We start from the raw sequence: 14,637 nt of genomic DNA on the forward strand, positions 1-14,637 counted from the left end.
TTCTCTCGAGCCGTGCAGTTTACGGATGACGCTAAATATCGATAATAATTCAGTAACCTTCCACTTGAAAGACATGTTTTAGTTCTCCTTCAATAGTACTTATTTCCTCATTTCATCAGACATCCAGAGTGCATCAACCATGTAATGGTTAGCTTTGGTAAAGTGACATCCTACCAGCATTTATTAGCTTGAGCAGTGGTAGAGCCATTTGACCTCAAACATTTGAACTACCGTGAATCCGTGAACAGTCACTTTGGAGGTTTTACATGCTATCAAATGAACAAGCTAATTCAATTCTAAATGCGTTTGATGAAACGATTTGCAAAATAAAATATAAGCTTGCAAGTGAAGGTGGTTCAAACAAGGTAGCTTAGCTCCGTCAACACTTGTGTAGTGTATTTATTATTGTTATAAATAGTGTACGTGTGTGTGTACCCCCCGCATGTGTGTTTAAAAACGTATGTGTACAGTGAAATCTAAAATATTAAGCATTTATTATATTTGAAAATTTAGCTGATTTTTTCCAATCAGAAAACGTTATCGTATTTTAAAATGCACGATATTCTTGCACATTTCATCAAAGTAAAAGGTAAGCGATCGGTTTCCTACAAAGTGAATGTTGTATGTATACTATCTTGTTTAAAAATAAAAAATTCAATACGTTCAATCATTACTCACAATATGGTGTGATATACAAGATACATTGCGTGCATTCTGTACCATCAATATTCTACTTTCGATTGATCATTTGAACACACATGTAAATCATATTCCAAGCTCAACCTATTTTTTGCGATTCTTCTAATGTTTTGATTGTTGCTGTTGATTGTTAACAAATAATGTTTGTTTTTTTTTTTTATTTTACCAATGCACATAACTCAATTTTTAGTAATCTTTGATTTGTTCAGATCGATTCGTACCACTGATTTCGGTATGAATATCGTGATTGTATGAACTGACTGGAATCCAGACCGAAATAATAGGTTTGAATAAAACCATATTGTTGTCAGTAGCAGTAGAGTTTGAGCCTCTAACTAAATTAACTTGCGCTGTTGCAGTCGTCGATAAAGTCGTGGCGGATGTTGTTAATCCTACTGCTTCAGTTGCGACTTCAACTGCATTAGTCGAAACCTCTACGAGCTGATGTAGATTTGAGCCATCGACGACAAATCCTTCCACATCATTAGCCTTATATTTTACTTTCTGGGTAAGGTTGTTAGCATCGATGTAATGATAGGCACCGAATACTGTACCGTTCTTATTCTTAAACTCAACCTTAGCAGACGTTCCGGCGTTGTAACCGTACGCGTATTGCCTACAATCTTGGTCAAACACGAAATACTGACTTCCAACTTTGGTTAACGTTGGCAAGTCACAAGGGCTGGGCGCAGTACTCGCCAGCACGACTAAAGACAGTAGTATACTCGAAATAAGACACATTTCGCTTAATGACGGCTGATAGACTGATGCGTTCAAACGCCAAACAACTACAATTTATACGAAAAGAGCATATTTGGATTTAACCAATAAACTATGTTTTCAATGTTTACCGCGCTAAGCAGTGCAAGTAACAGATGGACAAGCAAATAACAAATGATTGTCGATTTTGTTGACGCCAGGTCAGTAACCTATTCATTCGAAAAGAGATGTTGTAACAAAGAACATGATATTGCTTATGAACACGTTAATGTGAACAAATTGATTTAATCTGAAGTAACTACAAGTAGCTGTAAACATAATAAATACACACAAGTGCACAAAACAAATCAAATTTATGAATCTTCTGCTTAATTGGCTCAACAACCGGTGTACGGTCAAGACCTGCCTTGCTAACCTTAGCGAAGGCTTTCATGACTAGGAAATTTCACGTAGCTGGATAGTCTGTCCTGCGTACGGGGTAGTCTCAGACGAGAAATTTATGAATATAATATACAAAAATAGGCGAGTGTGTACTTGATGACTGTCATTCTTACATTGCTAAATACGATGCCATCTACATAACGATATACCGTAATTCATATTAACAACTAAATAGTTTAGCTTGATAGTTCTTCAAAATAATTTTTAATTTGCACTTTAGTAATTAAATTGATAGAATATCATTGACCCCAAGCCTGTCGTTGAAAAGGCATTAATCGTTTTAGTGATCTGACGTAACTTTTTTTGTACAAACCTCGCAAATGTACTTGTAAGCCCAACAGGAAATACAGCTGCTCAAACTGGCATTTATGGATCGTCATTGGCTTTAAGCAGTACTTGTCCATTTCAAATTTACAATTGAGGTTGATTTCACCTAGGAGTACTTCGATACTAATGAAACAGCATTACTTCAAATTAAACAATAACGTCATTGTAATCATTCAGCAACTTCAATTGTACTAAGATTATGGTCAATATTCGCGACAGTTAACATCGTCTATGCGATATATAACGATAGCCGTATCACTTAATACGGCTTTTTCATAAGGTTTAAAAAAACATCTGTTACTACTGTTTAAAAATGAACTCTCATTTGCATTATTGATCTTGTCGGAAAATTTATACCAAATCGTTAAAATGTTGTTTGTAATATTTAAACAACACTTTATCACACAAAGCGTTTTTCTGATATTAAATACATGGTCAAATCGTGCAAGACAATTATTCCCGTGATATTCAACCTAAAGTTGTTAAACAACGAAATCGGTATGGCAAGGTTGTTCGTGCTTCATCAATCGTCGTGAATGATAAAGTGTGCGGTGCAATTTAAAACGTTAGCACGTGTTTGTTGACAAATTCGCACCATCAGTTTTTGAAAGCGTGAATAGCATTGCATCCTTCAGAAAAAATACTGTTAAAAAACAATCGAAATAGTAAGCAAATAAAAAACATTGAATATTTAAAATGGAATTTTTGTGTATGGGGAATTGTAGTGGTAGTAGAGTAATTAGTTTAACTAGAATTATTCCTGTAATGACCTATAAACCTTTTTAATTTACAGTGAACTATCATTACAATTATTAGTATTATCAAACTTAATGTACAATATATTTTTTTTACCAAAATCCACTTCACAGATCGTATACCAACCCGTTTCAATGTCTCTATTATGTTGTTCATGGCTTGTCTTATCAGCTATATGCTGCGAGTTAATATGTCCGTTAATATACTTGCAATGGTGCAGCCGATACAACGAAATGCTCCACAATCAACTAATGTTCAGCTGAATAACGTAACAAATGATAGAGCTAATCGCGCGCTCGTTGGCGATTCAAATGTTCCAGATGTAGGTGATTTTATTAAAAGTTTCACGCCAATTTCACCTCTTTTGAACTACACTAATATTTAGGGCTAACCAGGTGTTAGTGTGTGTGTATGTGTGATTGTTTCGTTGCTTTCCCTGTTGTTTCAGTATGGTCCACGATACAACTGGAGCTCACACGACCAAAGCATCATCTTAGGTGCTTATTTTTACGGCTACCTGTTATCGTCGTTGCCGGCCGGTATTTTTGCGGAACGCTTCGGTGGACGTAATATGGTTGGACTCTCGTTGGCATTTAGCGCTTTCCTCACCGCGCTGACTCCTCTTGCTGCCAGCAGTGGTATGTGGACCACATTCGCCAATCGAGTAGCACTAGGAATTTTGGGTGTAAGTAAAGATAGTTGTCAGCAACATCAAGATTTAGGAAAATTTTTATAATGCTCAACTTTGAGATTGTTGTATGAGCTTCTGTGAGAGCCAAAAATTAAGCTTCATATTGTGCTGCAGCCCTATTTCATCAACCTGCTTCCTTTTATACATCTATTTCTACCTTTTTTAGCTCGTTCGTTCTATTCTTAATTTTGTATCTTTGTGTATCATACCACTCATCGATTTCATATGCGCAAGAGTTGAATACATGTGGACACAATGATGTACATGATTTGTTTTCACATGATCTAAATTGTAAATGTAGTTCAAAACTAATTAATACGAACCATTATCATTGATTTTTATTGAGATTATCAATTTTTTATCGTTTATGTAAATTTTTTATTTTTTTTAATTTGTTTTTGCATTTCTCTGGTTTTTGCATAAATGTATACATCTATGTCTCGATTTTCCTTGTACAACGTTTACCAAAGTGCTGAAGTTAATTGGTACAAATCCTCCGCAGGCGTAGTGATCTTACTGGATTTTCATATGACAAGCGTGATCTAACAAACTTTCACATTTTCATTTGGATAAGTTCTCTCTTCGCTACACTTTCGTTACATACCTATGTGTAATTAGATAACATTAAACGATTGCTCCACTCACTTCCGTAAGGCAAATGTTCTAAATTGTTGTGAGCTAGCTCTGCGAAAACATCTGTCTTGCTTGATGTATACTGTATAAGTTAGCATTGATAACTTTTTGTTTTTCTTTTTGCCTTAACAAAATTCATAAATGGAATATTATATTAACTGTTCATTGTAAAATATTTATAATGATACTAGCACTGCATAATCAATCCATTTTCAGGGTTTTCTGTATCCCGCGCTTCATAATCTGATTTCCAAATGGGCGCCTCCGGACGAGAAAGGAAAATTTGTTTCGGCTCTAATGGGTGGCACATTTGGCACTGTGGTTACGTGGCCGTTAGTTGGAGTTATAATTGAGACTCTTGGTTGGTCCTTTGCATTTTACATTCCTGCTGCTATATCCGCCTTCGTTGCTGCTTTATGGTATATCGTTGTAGCTGATAGCCCTGCATCACATCCCCGAATTAAATCAGAAGAAAAAGAATACATCGAAAAGTCACTTGGTGATACAATCTCCAAATCGAAACTTTTACCACCAATTGTGTCACTTTCAACGTCACCTCCGTTCTTAGCACTCCTTGTTTTGCATTTTGGCAATCTGTGGGGCTTATACTTTTTAATTACTGCTGCCCCCAAATTTATTAGTGAGGTTAGTCTGGAATGCATTTGACTTAGAGTAAACGTGTGCCGTTGCAATTAAAACAACATTCTTGTTTCACCAGGTACTTGGATTTAATCTAGCCAAAGCTGGATTTTTGTCCGCACTGCCATATTTGGCTCGATCAATCGCTGCATTTTTTTTCGGAACAATTGGTGATATGCTGCGAAGAAAATCCATCATAGACGTCACGACAATAAGAAAATCTTTTTGTATTTTTTGTAAGTAATTTTCCTACGTTTTTAGCGGTGTTTTTTGTAATTTATTATGCTGCAAGCTTTCATTTCTTTTTTATTATCTGAAATTATTAAACAAAATTATTTTACTTTTTAGTTCATCACTAATTTGCTTTTAATTTTTATTTGCCATTTAATCATACCACTATCAGTTCTGGCATTTGTTGAAAAAATTGATTTAAATGTTTACCAATGTACATTTTATTGAATATTTATTAACGTATATTATAACTAAATTATTGTTAATGTAGTTAACTATATTTAACTAAAAAGGAGTTCTTTTCTAAAGAAAAATCATTTATTATTGGAAGTGGCAAACATTTTTCTAAAGCTCACTTATCAGATCCTAAATACATTGCTACCAACCAATCGTAGAGCTCTATCTACAAATATTGCTCTTGCTTCGAGAGCAGGTGATCTTTTTGTCAAATGATTCTCAAGGTAACGGAAAGAAACAACCTTTTTTCATGCTAAAAACTTTTGACTATATTCTAAATACGGTCTGGCTGTTCTTAAATAAATGATAACAATAACTTTTTACTATATACAATTTTCTTACAAGGTATATTTAGAAACTAGTCAAAGCTCTTTATATCAACGGTACAAATTAATACTCTTATGGCTTTCACATAACTTGTTAATAAGTATCGTAATTGAAAATTAAATCAACATGTCACGACCGTAATTATATTTGAAAAAAAAATGTGTCATTTTATTGCGTATCAGTTGCATGATACAACTATGTAATATAATGATTTTATGATAAAAAAATTCAAATGCATAATGAGACAATTGGTCTCATTCAAAAGTTTTAATTCTTCTAACGAAAGTGTGTATTTTGCATGTGATGTATTGTTGTTGCTATGAGTTGTAAACATTAGGTTGAAAAGACCAATACACTAGCAAACATAAACAATTTTCTAAATTTGCAACAAAAATGTATCACTGTATTCCTTTGCAGTTGTAACGGAATCCTAGCACAGGCACAGCATATATATATATATATATATATATATATATATATATATATATATATATATATATATATATATATATATATATATATATATATATATATATATATATATATATATATATATATATATATATATATATATACGCGCTCGATATCCGAAGCGTTAGCGTACGGCACAAACAAATAGTATCGGTATCGTGAATCTCGTCTGAGGAACTCACCGTCCGCAGGACTGACTATCCAGCTACGAGTAATTAAAAAAGTCATGAAAGTCTTGGCTAAGCATAGCAAGGTAGGCCATGTCGTTAGGACGTGCTCAATTGAGAGCGGGCCAGTAAAGAAGAAGAAGATATATATAACGCTTTCCATGACCGTAAAGATTAATCCTGTTAACTGTTGCCATAAACCTTCAGTGGTAAAAATTATAATATATTTAAAACAAAATTGAAATAAAGTATCAGTTTAAGAATTATTTGCAACCGATTATGATAACAATAAAAGCATGAAATTGGGTTTGAAATATTGAAATTCGATTTTTTTGAAAATAAACCACTACAAACGTTGCTGACAAACATATTTTGATTCCATTATCATTGCAGCTCACATAATACCCGGATTATTCCTAGTTGGACTGATCTACATTGGTTTCAATCCGTACGTTTGTGTCGCCATCATCACACTCTCACTCGGATTCAACGGTGCATCTACAATGACTAATCTTCAAAATTCCCAGGACCTAGCGCCAAACTTTGCTGGGACGTTATACGGAATCATTAATTTCGTAGGAACATCTAGCGGCTTTATTTCACCTATCCTGGTGGCACATTTCACTGCCGAACAAAGCACTATGGCGGAATGGCAATACGTCTTCATGATTGGATCCGCCGCTTATATCGTGCCGGCGCTGATTTTTGTTGTTTTTGGATCGGGTCAAGTGCAAAAATGGAATGAACCGATAAATTCACAACCAAATACGAACGTACCTGGTTAGACCTGATCATTCGTCAATCGTTAGACAGCGCTCTATTTCTTTCTATCTGAGCTACATTTCACTTACTTACTTTGGATAACTGTATCAAACTATTTACAATATGACGAAATCTTACCACATAACAAACAATTCAATAGATGAAAACTTGCAGAAGCAACGGAACTATCTTACTAGCAAAGTATTATATTGAGTGATATGAAAAATGGAACGATACAGTAGTACAGAATTTTAATGCTAAAGTTTCGTACTAATAAGCTAGTGTAAGGAATAATTCTTTGTCATCAACGAAAAACGATAACCCTTGTTGAACTATAAATTCGGAGATCTGCGCAGGTACTTCTTCATACAATTTCTTATGAAAAACAGTAATCACACTATCTACCAATTGTAAATGCTTTGATAATTCAATAATTTTAAAAATTTGTAAATTGGTTCTTTGCATATAAACAATTATAATTAACCATAGGTAGGATAAATGTCACAAAAGTTGTATAGTTTTTCAATAATGTTATGCTGTTTTAGTCATTTGTGTCTCCGAGATAATGTTTCAACAAAGTAATTTTGGCTTGTTAGCAAAGCTCAGCCAAAAGCATAACATACCCCCGATTATCTGACATTGTTGTTTGTAGTAAAGAAAGAAAGAAAAATATTATAAAAATATAGTTTGCACACTTGTTAGGGGCTCAATAATCGAAAGCGTAGGATGTGCCACAAACGAATGATTTCAGTTTCAAATCACAACTGAGCCTCCCCCGTACGCAAGACAGACTATCCGGATACTTAAAAAGAGTTCAAGCTAAAGAAAAGCCTCAACAAGACATACCTTGACCGAACACCGGTTGTTGAGTCATTTAAATAACAAAAAAAGATCTACACACAAGGTATACTTTAAATCATTATATTAATCACAAGGTGTATAAATAATCAAGTTTGAATAAAAAAATTAAAACGAAGTTTGTGTGATGCACACAAACATCATGGTTTCTTTATCAAAAGAATGCATCCACATATTCAAAACATCATCTCAAAATATTCAATTTTAGATAAAAGCTTATTTCAAGGTATTGAAACGTATAAACATTTATTATTGAACCACATGCTGTTCTCAAATGTGCCAACAGCAAACAGCTTTAAAGGTTAAAAATAAGAAATGCTTATTTTAATGCAAGGTTTTGCCATGGTGACCTAGCTGAAAAATGTTATTAGCTTTATTGTTTGCTTACTTATTTCAACCAAGCCCGAGGACACTTCAACTCTTTGAGGCAACGTTCTGCGATAGCTACGTGATTAATATAGACAACAGTTCATGTTTAAATGTTGGGTAAGCATAAATGAAGGATTTGCTTGTGATACTATCATGATAGACTCATTACATGATGTGACATACATCGCTACAATCGTTAGTTTGAAACGCTTACGAATGAAAAATAAAAGAATGTGCGTAAATGCTTCATAAAGCTACAAAATAAACAAGGTGGTTCTAAATGGAAAGATAATCTGCTTCATTTGCTTGCAGTTGCAGCTCACCTAAACAGACCGATACAATCACTGGGTTGTTTAAGCGACAAGCAAGTTCGACAACATATTTGTAACCGTTTTTTACACGAACCACAGTCTGCTAAGCGTTACATACTTATCACGAGGCTTAACGTAATTTGAGCTATTTGTAAGATCATTCAGGAATACATTTTTTGCTGGTCTCGTGAAAGATGTAGCCATGAGCGCAGCTGAACTTGTTTTCGTCACACATCGGGCTGAAAGAAAGGAATTTATCATTAAACATGTTATGGAATTTAAACTGTTGCATAAATGTTTACGACGTATACGTACAGGCCACGTTTGCACAGATAATATGATCGTCTATCGAGAGGATCTTGAAGAATTCCATCCTGTGGGCAAATGTTCACTTTAAACGGTGCAAATGACAGCACTGGTTGAGTACCAACGGCTGTTCCTTGAATTTGAATACCAGAAGCAGGCAATGCGTACGAGTGTTCCGAGTACAATTGGGCTTGCGCACTGGATGGTGGTGTTGTCAAGGGATAGGGAGTGGTTGCTTTAAATCCATCCGCGCTACCGGTTGCTGCTACTTTCACACACGGTTTACAGGCATGAAAGAATGGAGGAGGATTGAACAATGCTGGAGCCATTGTGTAGAATTGCATCGTTGATGGTGTGGTAGTTGTTGTTGTAGTAGTCGTTGTCGGTGCGTGCGCAGTGGCAAAAATTCTGATACCAGTTGGTTTACAAGGATAATGTGCGTGGTGTTCGTTACCAGATGTCATTGTTGCACAATTTGTGCACATTTCTGCAGCTGTGCAAGCTTTACAGCATGAGCTTGATGTATCCATAAATGGATGAATATTAGATTGTTCTGAGAACAATTCGCAGGTTTTTGAGGACCTTTCCGGTACATTTTCAGAATAAAGTTCCGCTGTTAAAGGATTTGGTTGCGGTGTTGTGTTTATATTCAGCACGTACTCCAAATCGCTGGTTTGCATGGACGGTGTTTCAACACATTTTCTTATATCGACTTGCGGTTCTGTATAATGAGGGAAGAAAAGATCCTCAAATTGTTCATCCGACATTGATTCTATGGATTCATTCCATTGTTCTACTGAAGCAAATGAATTGACCGGATAATTTTCATTCAACTGTACGGAGGATTTTGTTTCGTTAGTAGTCGAATCCATTGGTGCAGGCATTTGTCGAGCGATGTTTGTCGGAAGATAAAAATCATCATTTACGTTCGATAATTCTTGTACAGGGGGATGGATCGCTTCACCTTCGACGTAAACGACCATTGGCTTGTTGCTGTTTATAGCAGAATTGTAGTTTCGGGAATCATATTGCGATAATGGCATGGGGTGTGACTCATAGTGATAAATGTGAGAGTCCGTTATGACTGACGGTGGAAGGTATTGTGATTCAAGGGCTGCCATCACGATAGCTGTCAGAGGATACTGTCCATCACCACAAATATTAATGGGGTCATCTTCATCGTAGTAGAACACAGCTAATCCCCCAAGCCCTTGCTGAACGACGAAACACACTTTCTCTTTGATAGATTTTTCGTTCTCGTACGAGTACCATGAAAGATCACGGAATGCATAAGGGCTTTTTACGTTACTGTTCCAAATCTCCAATGAACCGCTGTATAGTTTCCGACAAATCTTGTAATACGGACGAATTTTCAACTGCAACGCTGGAGTTCCTACACGATATTCGTTCTGTATGTACAATTTATATGTGAGTGTCATTGTTTGGATAACGATGACAATTTTATCACAACTCAACCCAGCCATTTTCCAACGATCCACGTGATAATCCTAAGTAGAAAATAAATCCAAAAGCACGTACTATAAGCACATTCATCGTTAGATGAACTGATAACTAGTTAACACTTACGATACTGTTGGACGATCCGGGATTACACGAGTATAACGGAGCAATGAAAGATGTTTTGCGTAGCTTGCGAAACTCAGTTGTGCTCAAAATAACATAATCCGCATATTTGTCCAATTTTTCCACCGGATAATTCACTTCAATTACTGATGGTCGGCTAGGTACTGTTACAGTTAAAATCAAACCATTACGATCGCAAGCATTCCTCATATCCTTCATAAGACGGACATATTGATCCTACAAAAATGAAACGTATTAAGTACTCTGAATCCATTCTTCTCATCAGCTAATTTATCATACCCTCTCCTGTGGCGCTGGGTAAAGCCATGCTAGATCGATTCCATGGAATTCGTGAGCTAAAGTAAACTCCACCAAGTTGTCAACAAATGTCGCTCGACGTTGATCATCGCATGATAAGAAAGCAAAAAGCTCCGATGGTACGACGGTTCCTCCGAAAGATGCTATTATTTTCAACCCGGAGTTCCTCTTAGTGACAGCTTTTGAGAAAAGAGATAAACACGAGCGGAGGCACGTGTAAAATTTCACATTTTGCAATAGCATTCAACCGACAACGCAACTCACTGTTACCATTGAAAAACGGAAGCGGAACACCATCAGGACTTATCAGGATGTCAGTTACGATCAAATATCCACACTTTATATTATCGACTTTAGTCAAGCAAAAATTTGAGCTTTTCACAGTAAGAAACAGAGCCGTTTGCTTAGGATTAGCGCAATCTATACCACTGAACGCTAGGAACGCCATGCATAGCACCATTGACAGGATAGAGCGTAGAAATCGTCCATTTGGCTCCATCGCTTGCCTTATGCTATTCCTTGTCTTTTTCCCTATTTATGATTGCACTCAGGTGTACTTGACTTCACCCTATAGCTAAACCGTATGAAACTGAACTAAAATGGCCTCACGGTTTTGCAGAGGTTTTTATAAACCGCATGCCACCTCTCAGACGTACTGTCTCAGTGTCGGACCGTGTGCGTTAGTTCCAAAACTTTCCAACAACGAGAGCGTTACTCTCATCAGCGCTATATGACACTTTCTTCGTCTTTTCTTTATTATTTGTGGTCTTAAAGGCACGCATTTTAGCGTACAAAAAAGTACACACTGGCCTGAGCGCTTAAAACATCCCGTCCTTCTTCTAACCCCTTCCGACCGAATACACCTGGAAGGCGAACGGAACGTGCATTTAAGGTTTTAGGCGTTCCACACCCGTCTCCTTGATACACTAGCAAAACCCGCTATGACGGAAAGCACTTCCGAGAAGTTTCATCGTTTTTAAACTTTTGCGCAAATTTTTACACGCATGCGCATGCGCTTGTATAAAAAAGCATCTTTTACCTAACAACACGGACTCCGATAAGTTATATGTGAAGCATTCAAAATAAAACATGCAGAATCAGCATACCAACTCACCAGCTAAACCATTTTTCAGATTATCATTGTCAATCCCTGACTATCCAGCTACATGAAAATTTCAAGTCATAGAAGGCCTTTACAAGACAGGCCTTGACCGTACATTGCTTGTTGAGCCATTTAAGAAGAAGAAAAAGAAGAAGAAGAAAAGAAGAAAACCAACTCCACCAATAATTTTGTGTGGATTACTATCCTTAATACATCAGATCCTGTCTTGCGTGTATTGCTTTCGCGTGTAGTTCAAAAATTAGTGATGACCATTCCATACCAAGCATCGTACAATTTTTATTCAATTATACGCTAGAACATCTATCATGCCTAGCTGATGAAACAAATAAAAAACTAATTAAAAACCGCGTTCAAAGTGACTCAGGTTCAAGTGCATAAATATTTTCTGTCTTGGTTTCACGGCGAAATACAAAAGCAAAACTATAACACCAACCTACATATACTTAGTCTAGATTTGGTACCAAGCATTCTTCCGTGTTATTTCAACAACCAGTTGTTTGTTTTTGAAAGGCATTTAAACATGTAATATGACTTTGCAACATTCCAATGCTAGATAAAAGATAATATGTCATATTGCTCACTTTATTTGTGTGATAATAATCCATAATAGAATGCTTCTTTTTATTTTAAGCTCATTTAAAAGTTATTTAAATTTGACTGTCACCGATCCTAGTGTAATAAAAACCGTTGGAGGGGATGAAGAAAGTATTCCTTACAATAAAACAAATAAGAGTGTACACGACGGTGTACTATTGAAAGAGATTGGGAGTTAGTTGAAAATAAATGAACGCAAATAGTTTTTCAACCACATTATCAGACATTTTAGACCAGGTTGTGCGTTCTCCTCTTCTACCCATCGTTTTTCTTTTTTCACTTATACGTGGAGTATTTCCCACATCCTTTTTACCTGACAATATTGATCATAACATACGAGGTATTATGTGCATGTATTCACGAATTCTCGCACCTTTCGTAATTGGTGTAAATGTTGTTCTACAGCTAAAATAAAAAACATACCTTCATGTCTTATTGTCCAGCGATACAATCCAAATAGTTAGAATGAGGGCCTAAACACACGTTAGCCTACGCATTTAGGATTATTAGTTGGTTGGGCAATGAAAAAACTTGGTTATAATATGCAAAATTTAGAATTGTGTACTGTTATGACTGTTAGTACATACGCACATAGCACAAAGTTGGTAAGCACAATGATTATGAATTAATTGCTGAAATGGTGAAATTGAATGTATGTACGCCACAAGCTATGCAATAAAAAATAAATATTTCTTATCTGGTAACTGTTATACCGTAGCACAGAACTACGATGCAAACACCGGCATTCAAGTTAACCGTCATTATTGCTATAGAGTTTTACTTAAATGAATAAATTCATATTTTTAACATGAAAATTGATCAATGTAGGGTAAATATTATACTTTTTTGCATTAAATATCATTAACAGTTGCTAAGCGCATGATAGTGTTTCGCTATTTATTATTATCAAGACATAGCACGTTGGGCAATTACCGAATATAAAAGTCATAAAACAAATTTAAGATTTTTGAAAAATTGTTATTATATTCTGAAACTAAAGGGTTAAACTTAGTTAACCCCGAAATATAACTATGGTTTTAAGTCCAATATTCGCAGAGCAACACTCTTTCACAGTCAAAAATGTTTGAAAAAATTGAAAATTTTCATTTTTTTCCTTTTTACTAAACATTACAGACTTGAAATTTTTATCACTTTGGATAGGATATTGAATTTTTATTGTTATAAATTTTATTGTTATAAATAAATATTATTTTTTTGAAGAATACATCATTGAAAAACGTAAATGTATGAAAAGTCCCATGTAGAATCATGTTTCTTTTTATAAAAGATGATTTTTTGTATAAAGCTTAAAAAGTCTTCAAGCAATAATATAGCAAGTACAATGATTTATTTTTCATTTAATTACAAAATCTGCTACCACCTTGCGCCAGCCCACATGAGTATGATTTTTTTCTGAGACGCGCTACAGAGTTCAATGATCATATCGGGTGGTTTTGAGGTAATGATGTGGCATGAGAAATGAAAATTCTAACGGTAATTTGAATTAAATTTCTATTAATATGGCACTTTTTGATACCGTTTTTTAACTACGACATTATTAATGTTTGTCTCAGGCTGGCATAATTTGTTTTACATTACACATTTATGGTGTAAAATAACAGGAATAGAACAAGTTGTTTGCAACTATCCTAAAATCGGTAAATATGGTAAATGTTATGATAAATGCTTTTTTGTTGATTCGAGAGTGTGTTTTGATTGATCAAATAAGGTTTTTATTTGGTGGGCTTTTATATCATTTTTATATGTAATGTAAAATTAGCAATGGTTATAGCTCCGGTCAATTCCGCTGAACCGGAGACAAATACCATATCACACAAATGACAGTTTTTCAAATGGATCGAATAAAATAGTAAGTTATAACGAAACTATAACAATGCTAGGTGACTTTAATATAAGTTTTGCATCAGATTATAATACTACTAGATGCGTATAAAACTGTAATGGTATAGAAAATTGCACCTAAATTCATATTTGTATCGCACGCTGATGCGCGATATATATGTTTTGAACTGTATGTTTAGAATATTTCTCTATTGATATGAAACGCTTTGA

General features: G+C 35.2%; 2 protein-coding genes across 2 annotated transcripts; one reads left to right on the forward strand and one right to left on the reverse strand.

Moving 5' to 3' along the window:
- Nucleotides 1-536: 536 nt before the first annotated feature.
- On the forward strand, nucleotides 537-8,562 carry LOC128730603 (sialin). The gene is made up of 6 exons (XM_053823677.1): nucleotides 537-589; nucleotides 3,057-3,211; nucleotides 3,392-3,628; nucleotides 4,484-4,912; nucleotides 4,986-5,142; nucleotides 6,733-8,562. The coding sequence occupies exons 1-6, from the start codon at nucleotides 553-555 to the stop codon at nucleotides 7,122-7,124; spliced, it is 1,407 nt and encodes a 468-aa protein (XP_053679652.1). The 5' UTR covers nucleotides 537-552; the 3' UTR covers nucleotides 7,125-8,562.
- A 234-nt stretch (nucleotides 8,563-8,796) lies between these two features.
- Nucleotides 8,797-11,295, reverse strand: LOC128725107 (oviduct-specific glycoprotein-like). Its single transcript, XM_053818830.1, has 5 exons — nucleotides 11,112-11,295; nucleotides 10,830-11,026; nucleotides 10,533-10,766; nucleotides 8,955-10,453; nucleotides 8,797-8,878 (listed from the first exon to the last, which is right to left on the reverse strand). The coding sequence occupies exons 1-5, from the start codon at nucleotides 11,293-11,295 to the stop codon at nucleotides 8,797-8,799; spliced, it is 2,196 nt and encodes a 731-aa protein (XP_053674805.1).
- Between the last annotated feature and the right edge of the window lie 3,342 nt (nucleotides 11,296-14,637).

Source organism: Anopheles nili, chromosome 2, assembly GCF_943737925.1.
Source record: "Anopheles nili chromosome 2, idAnoNiliSN_F5_01, whole genome shotgun sequence".
Taxonomy (NCBI): Eukaryota; Metazoa; Arthropoda; class Insecta; order Diptera; family Culicidae; genus Anopheles; species Anopheles nili.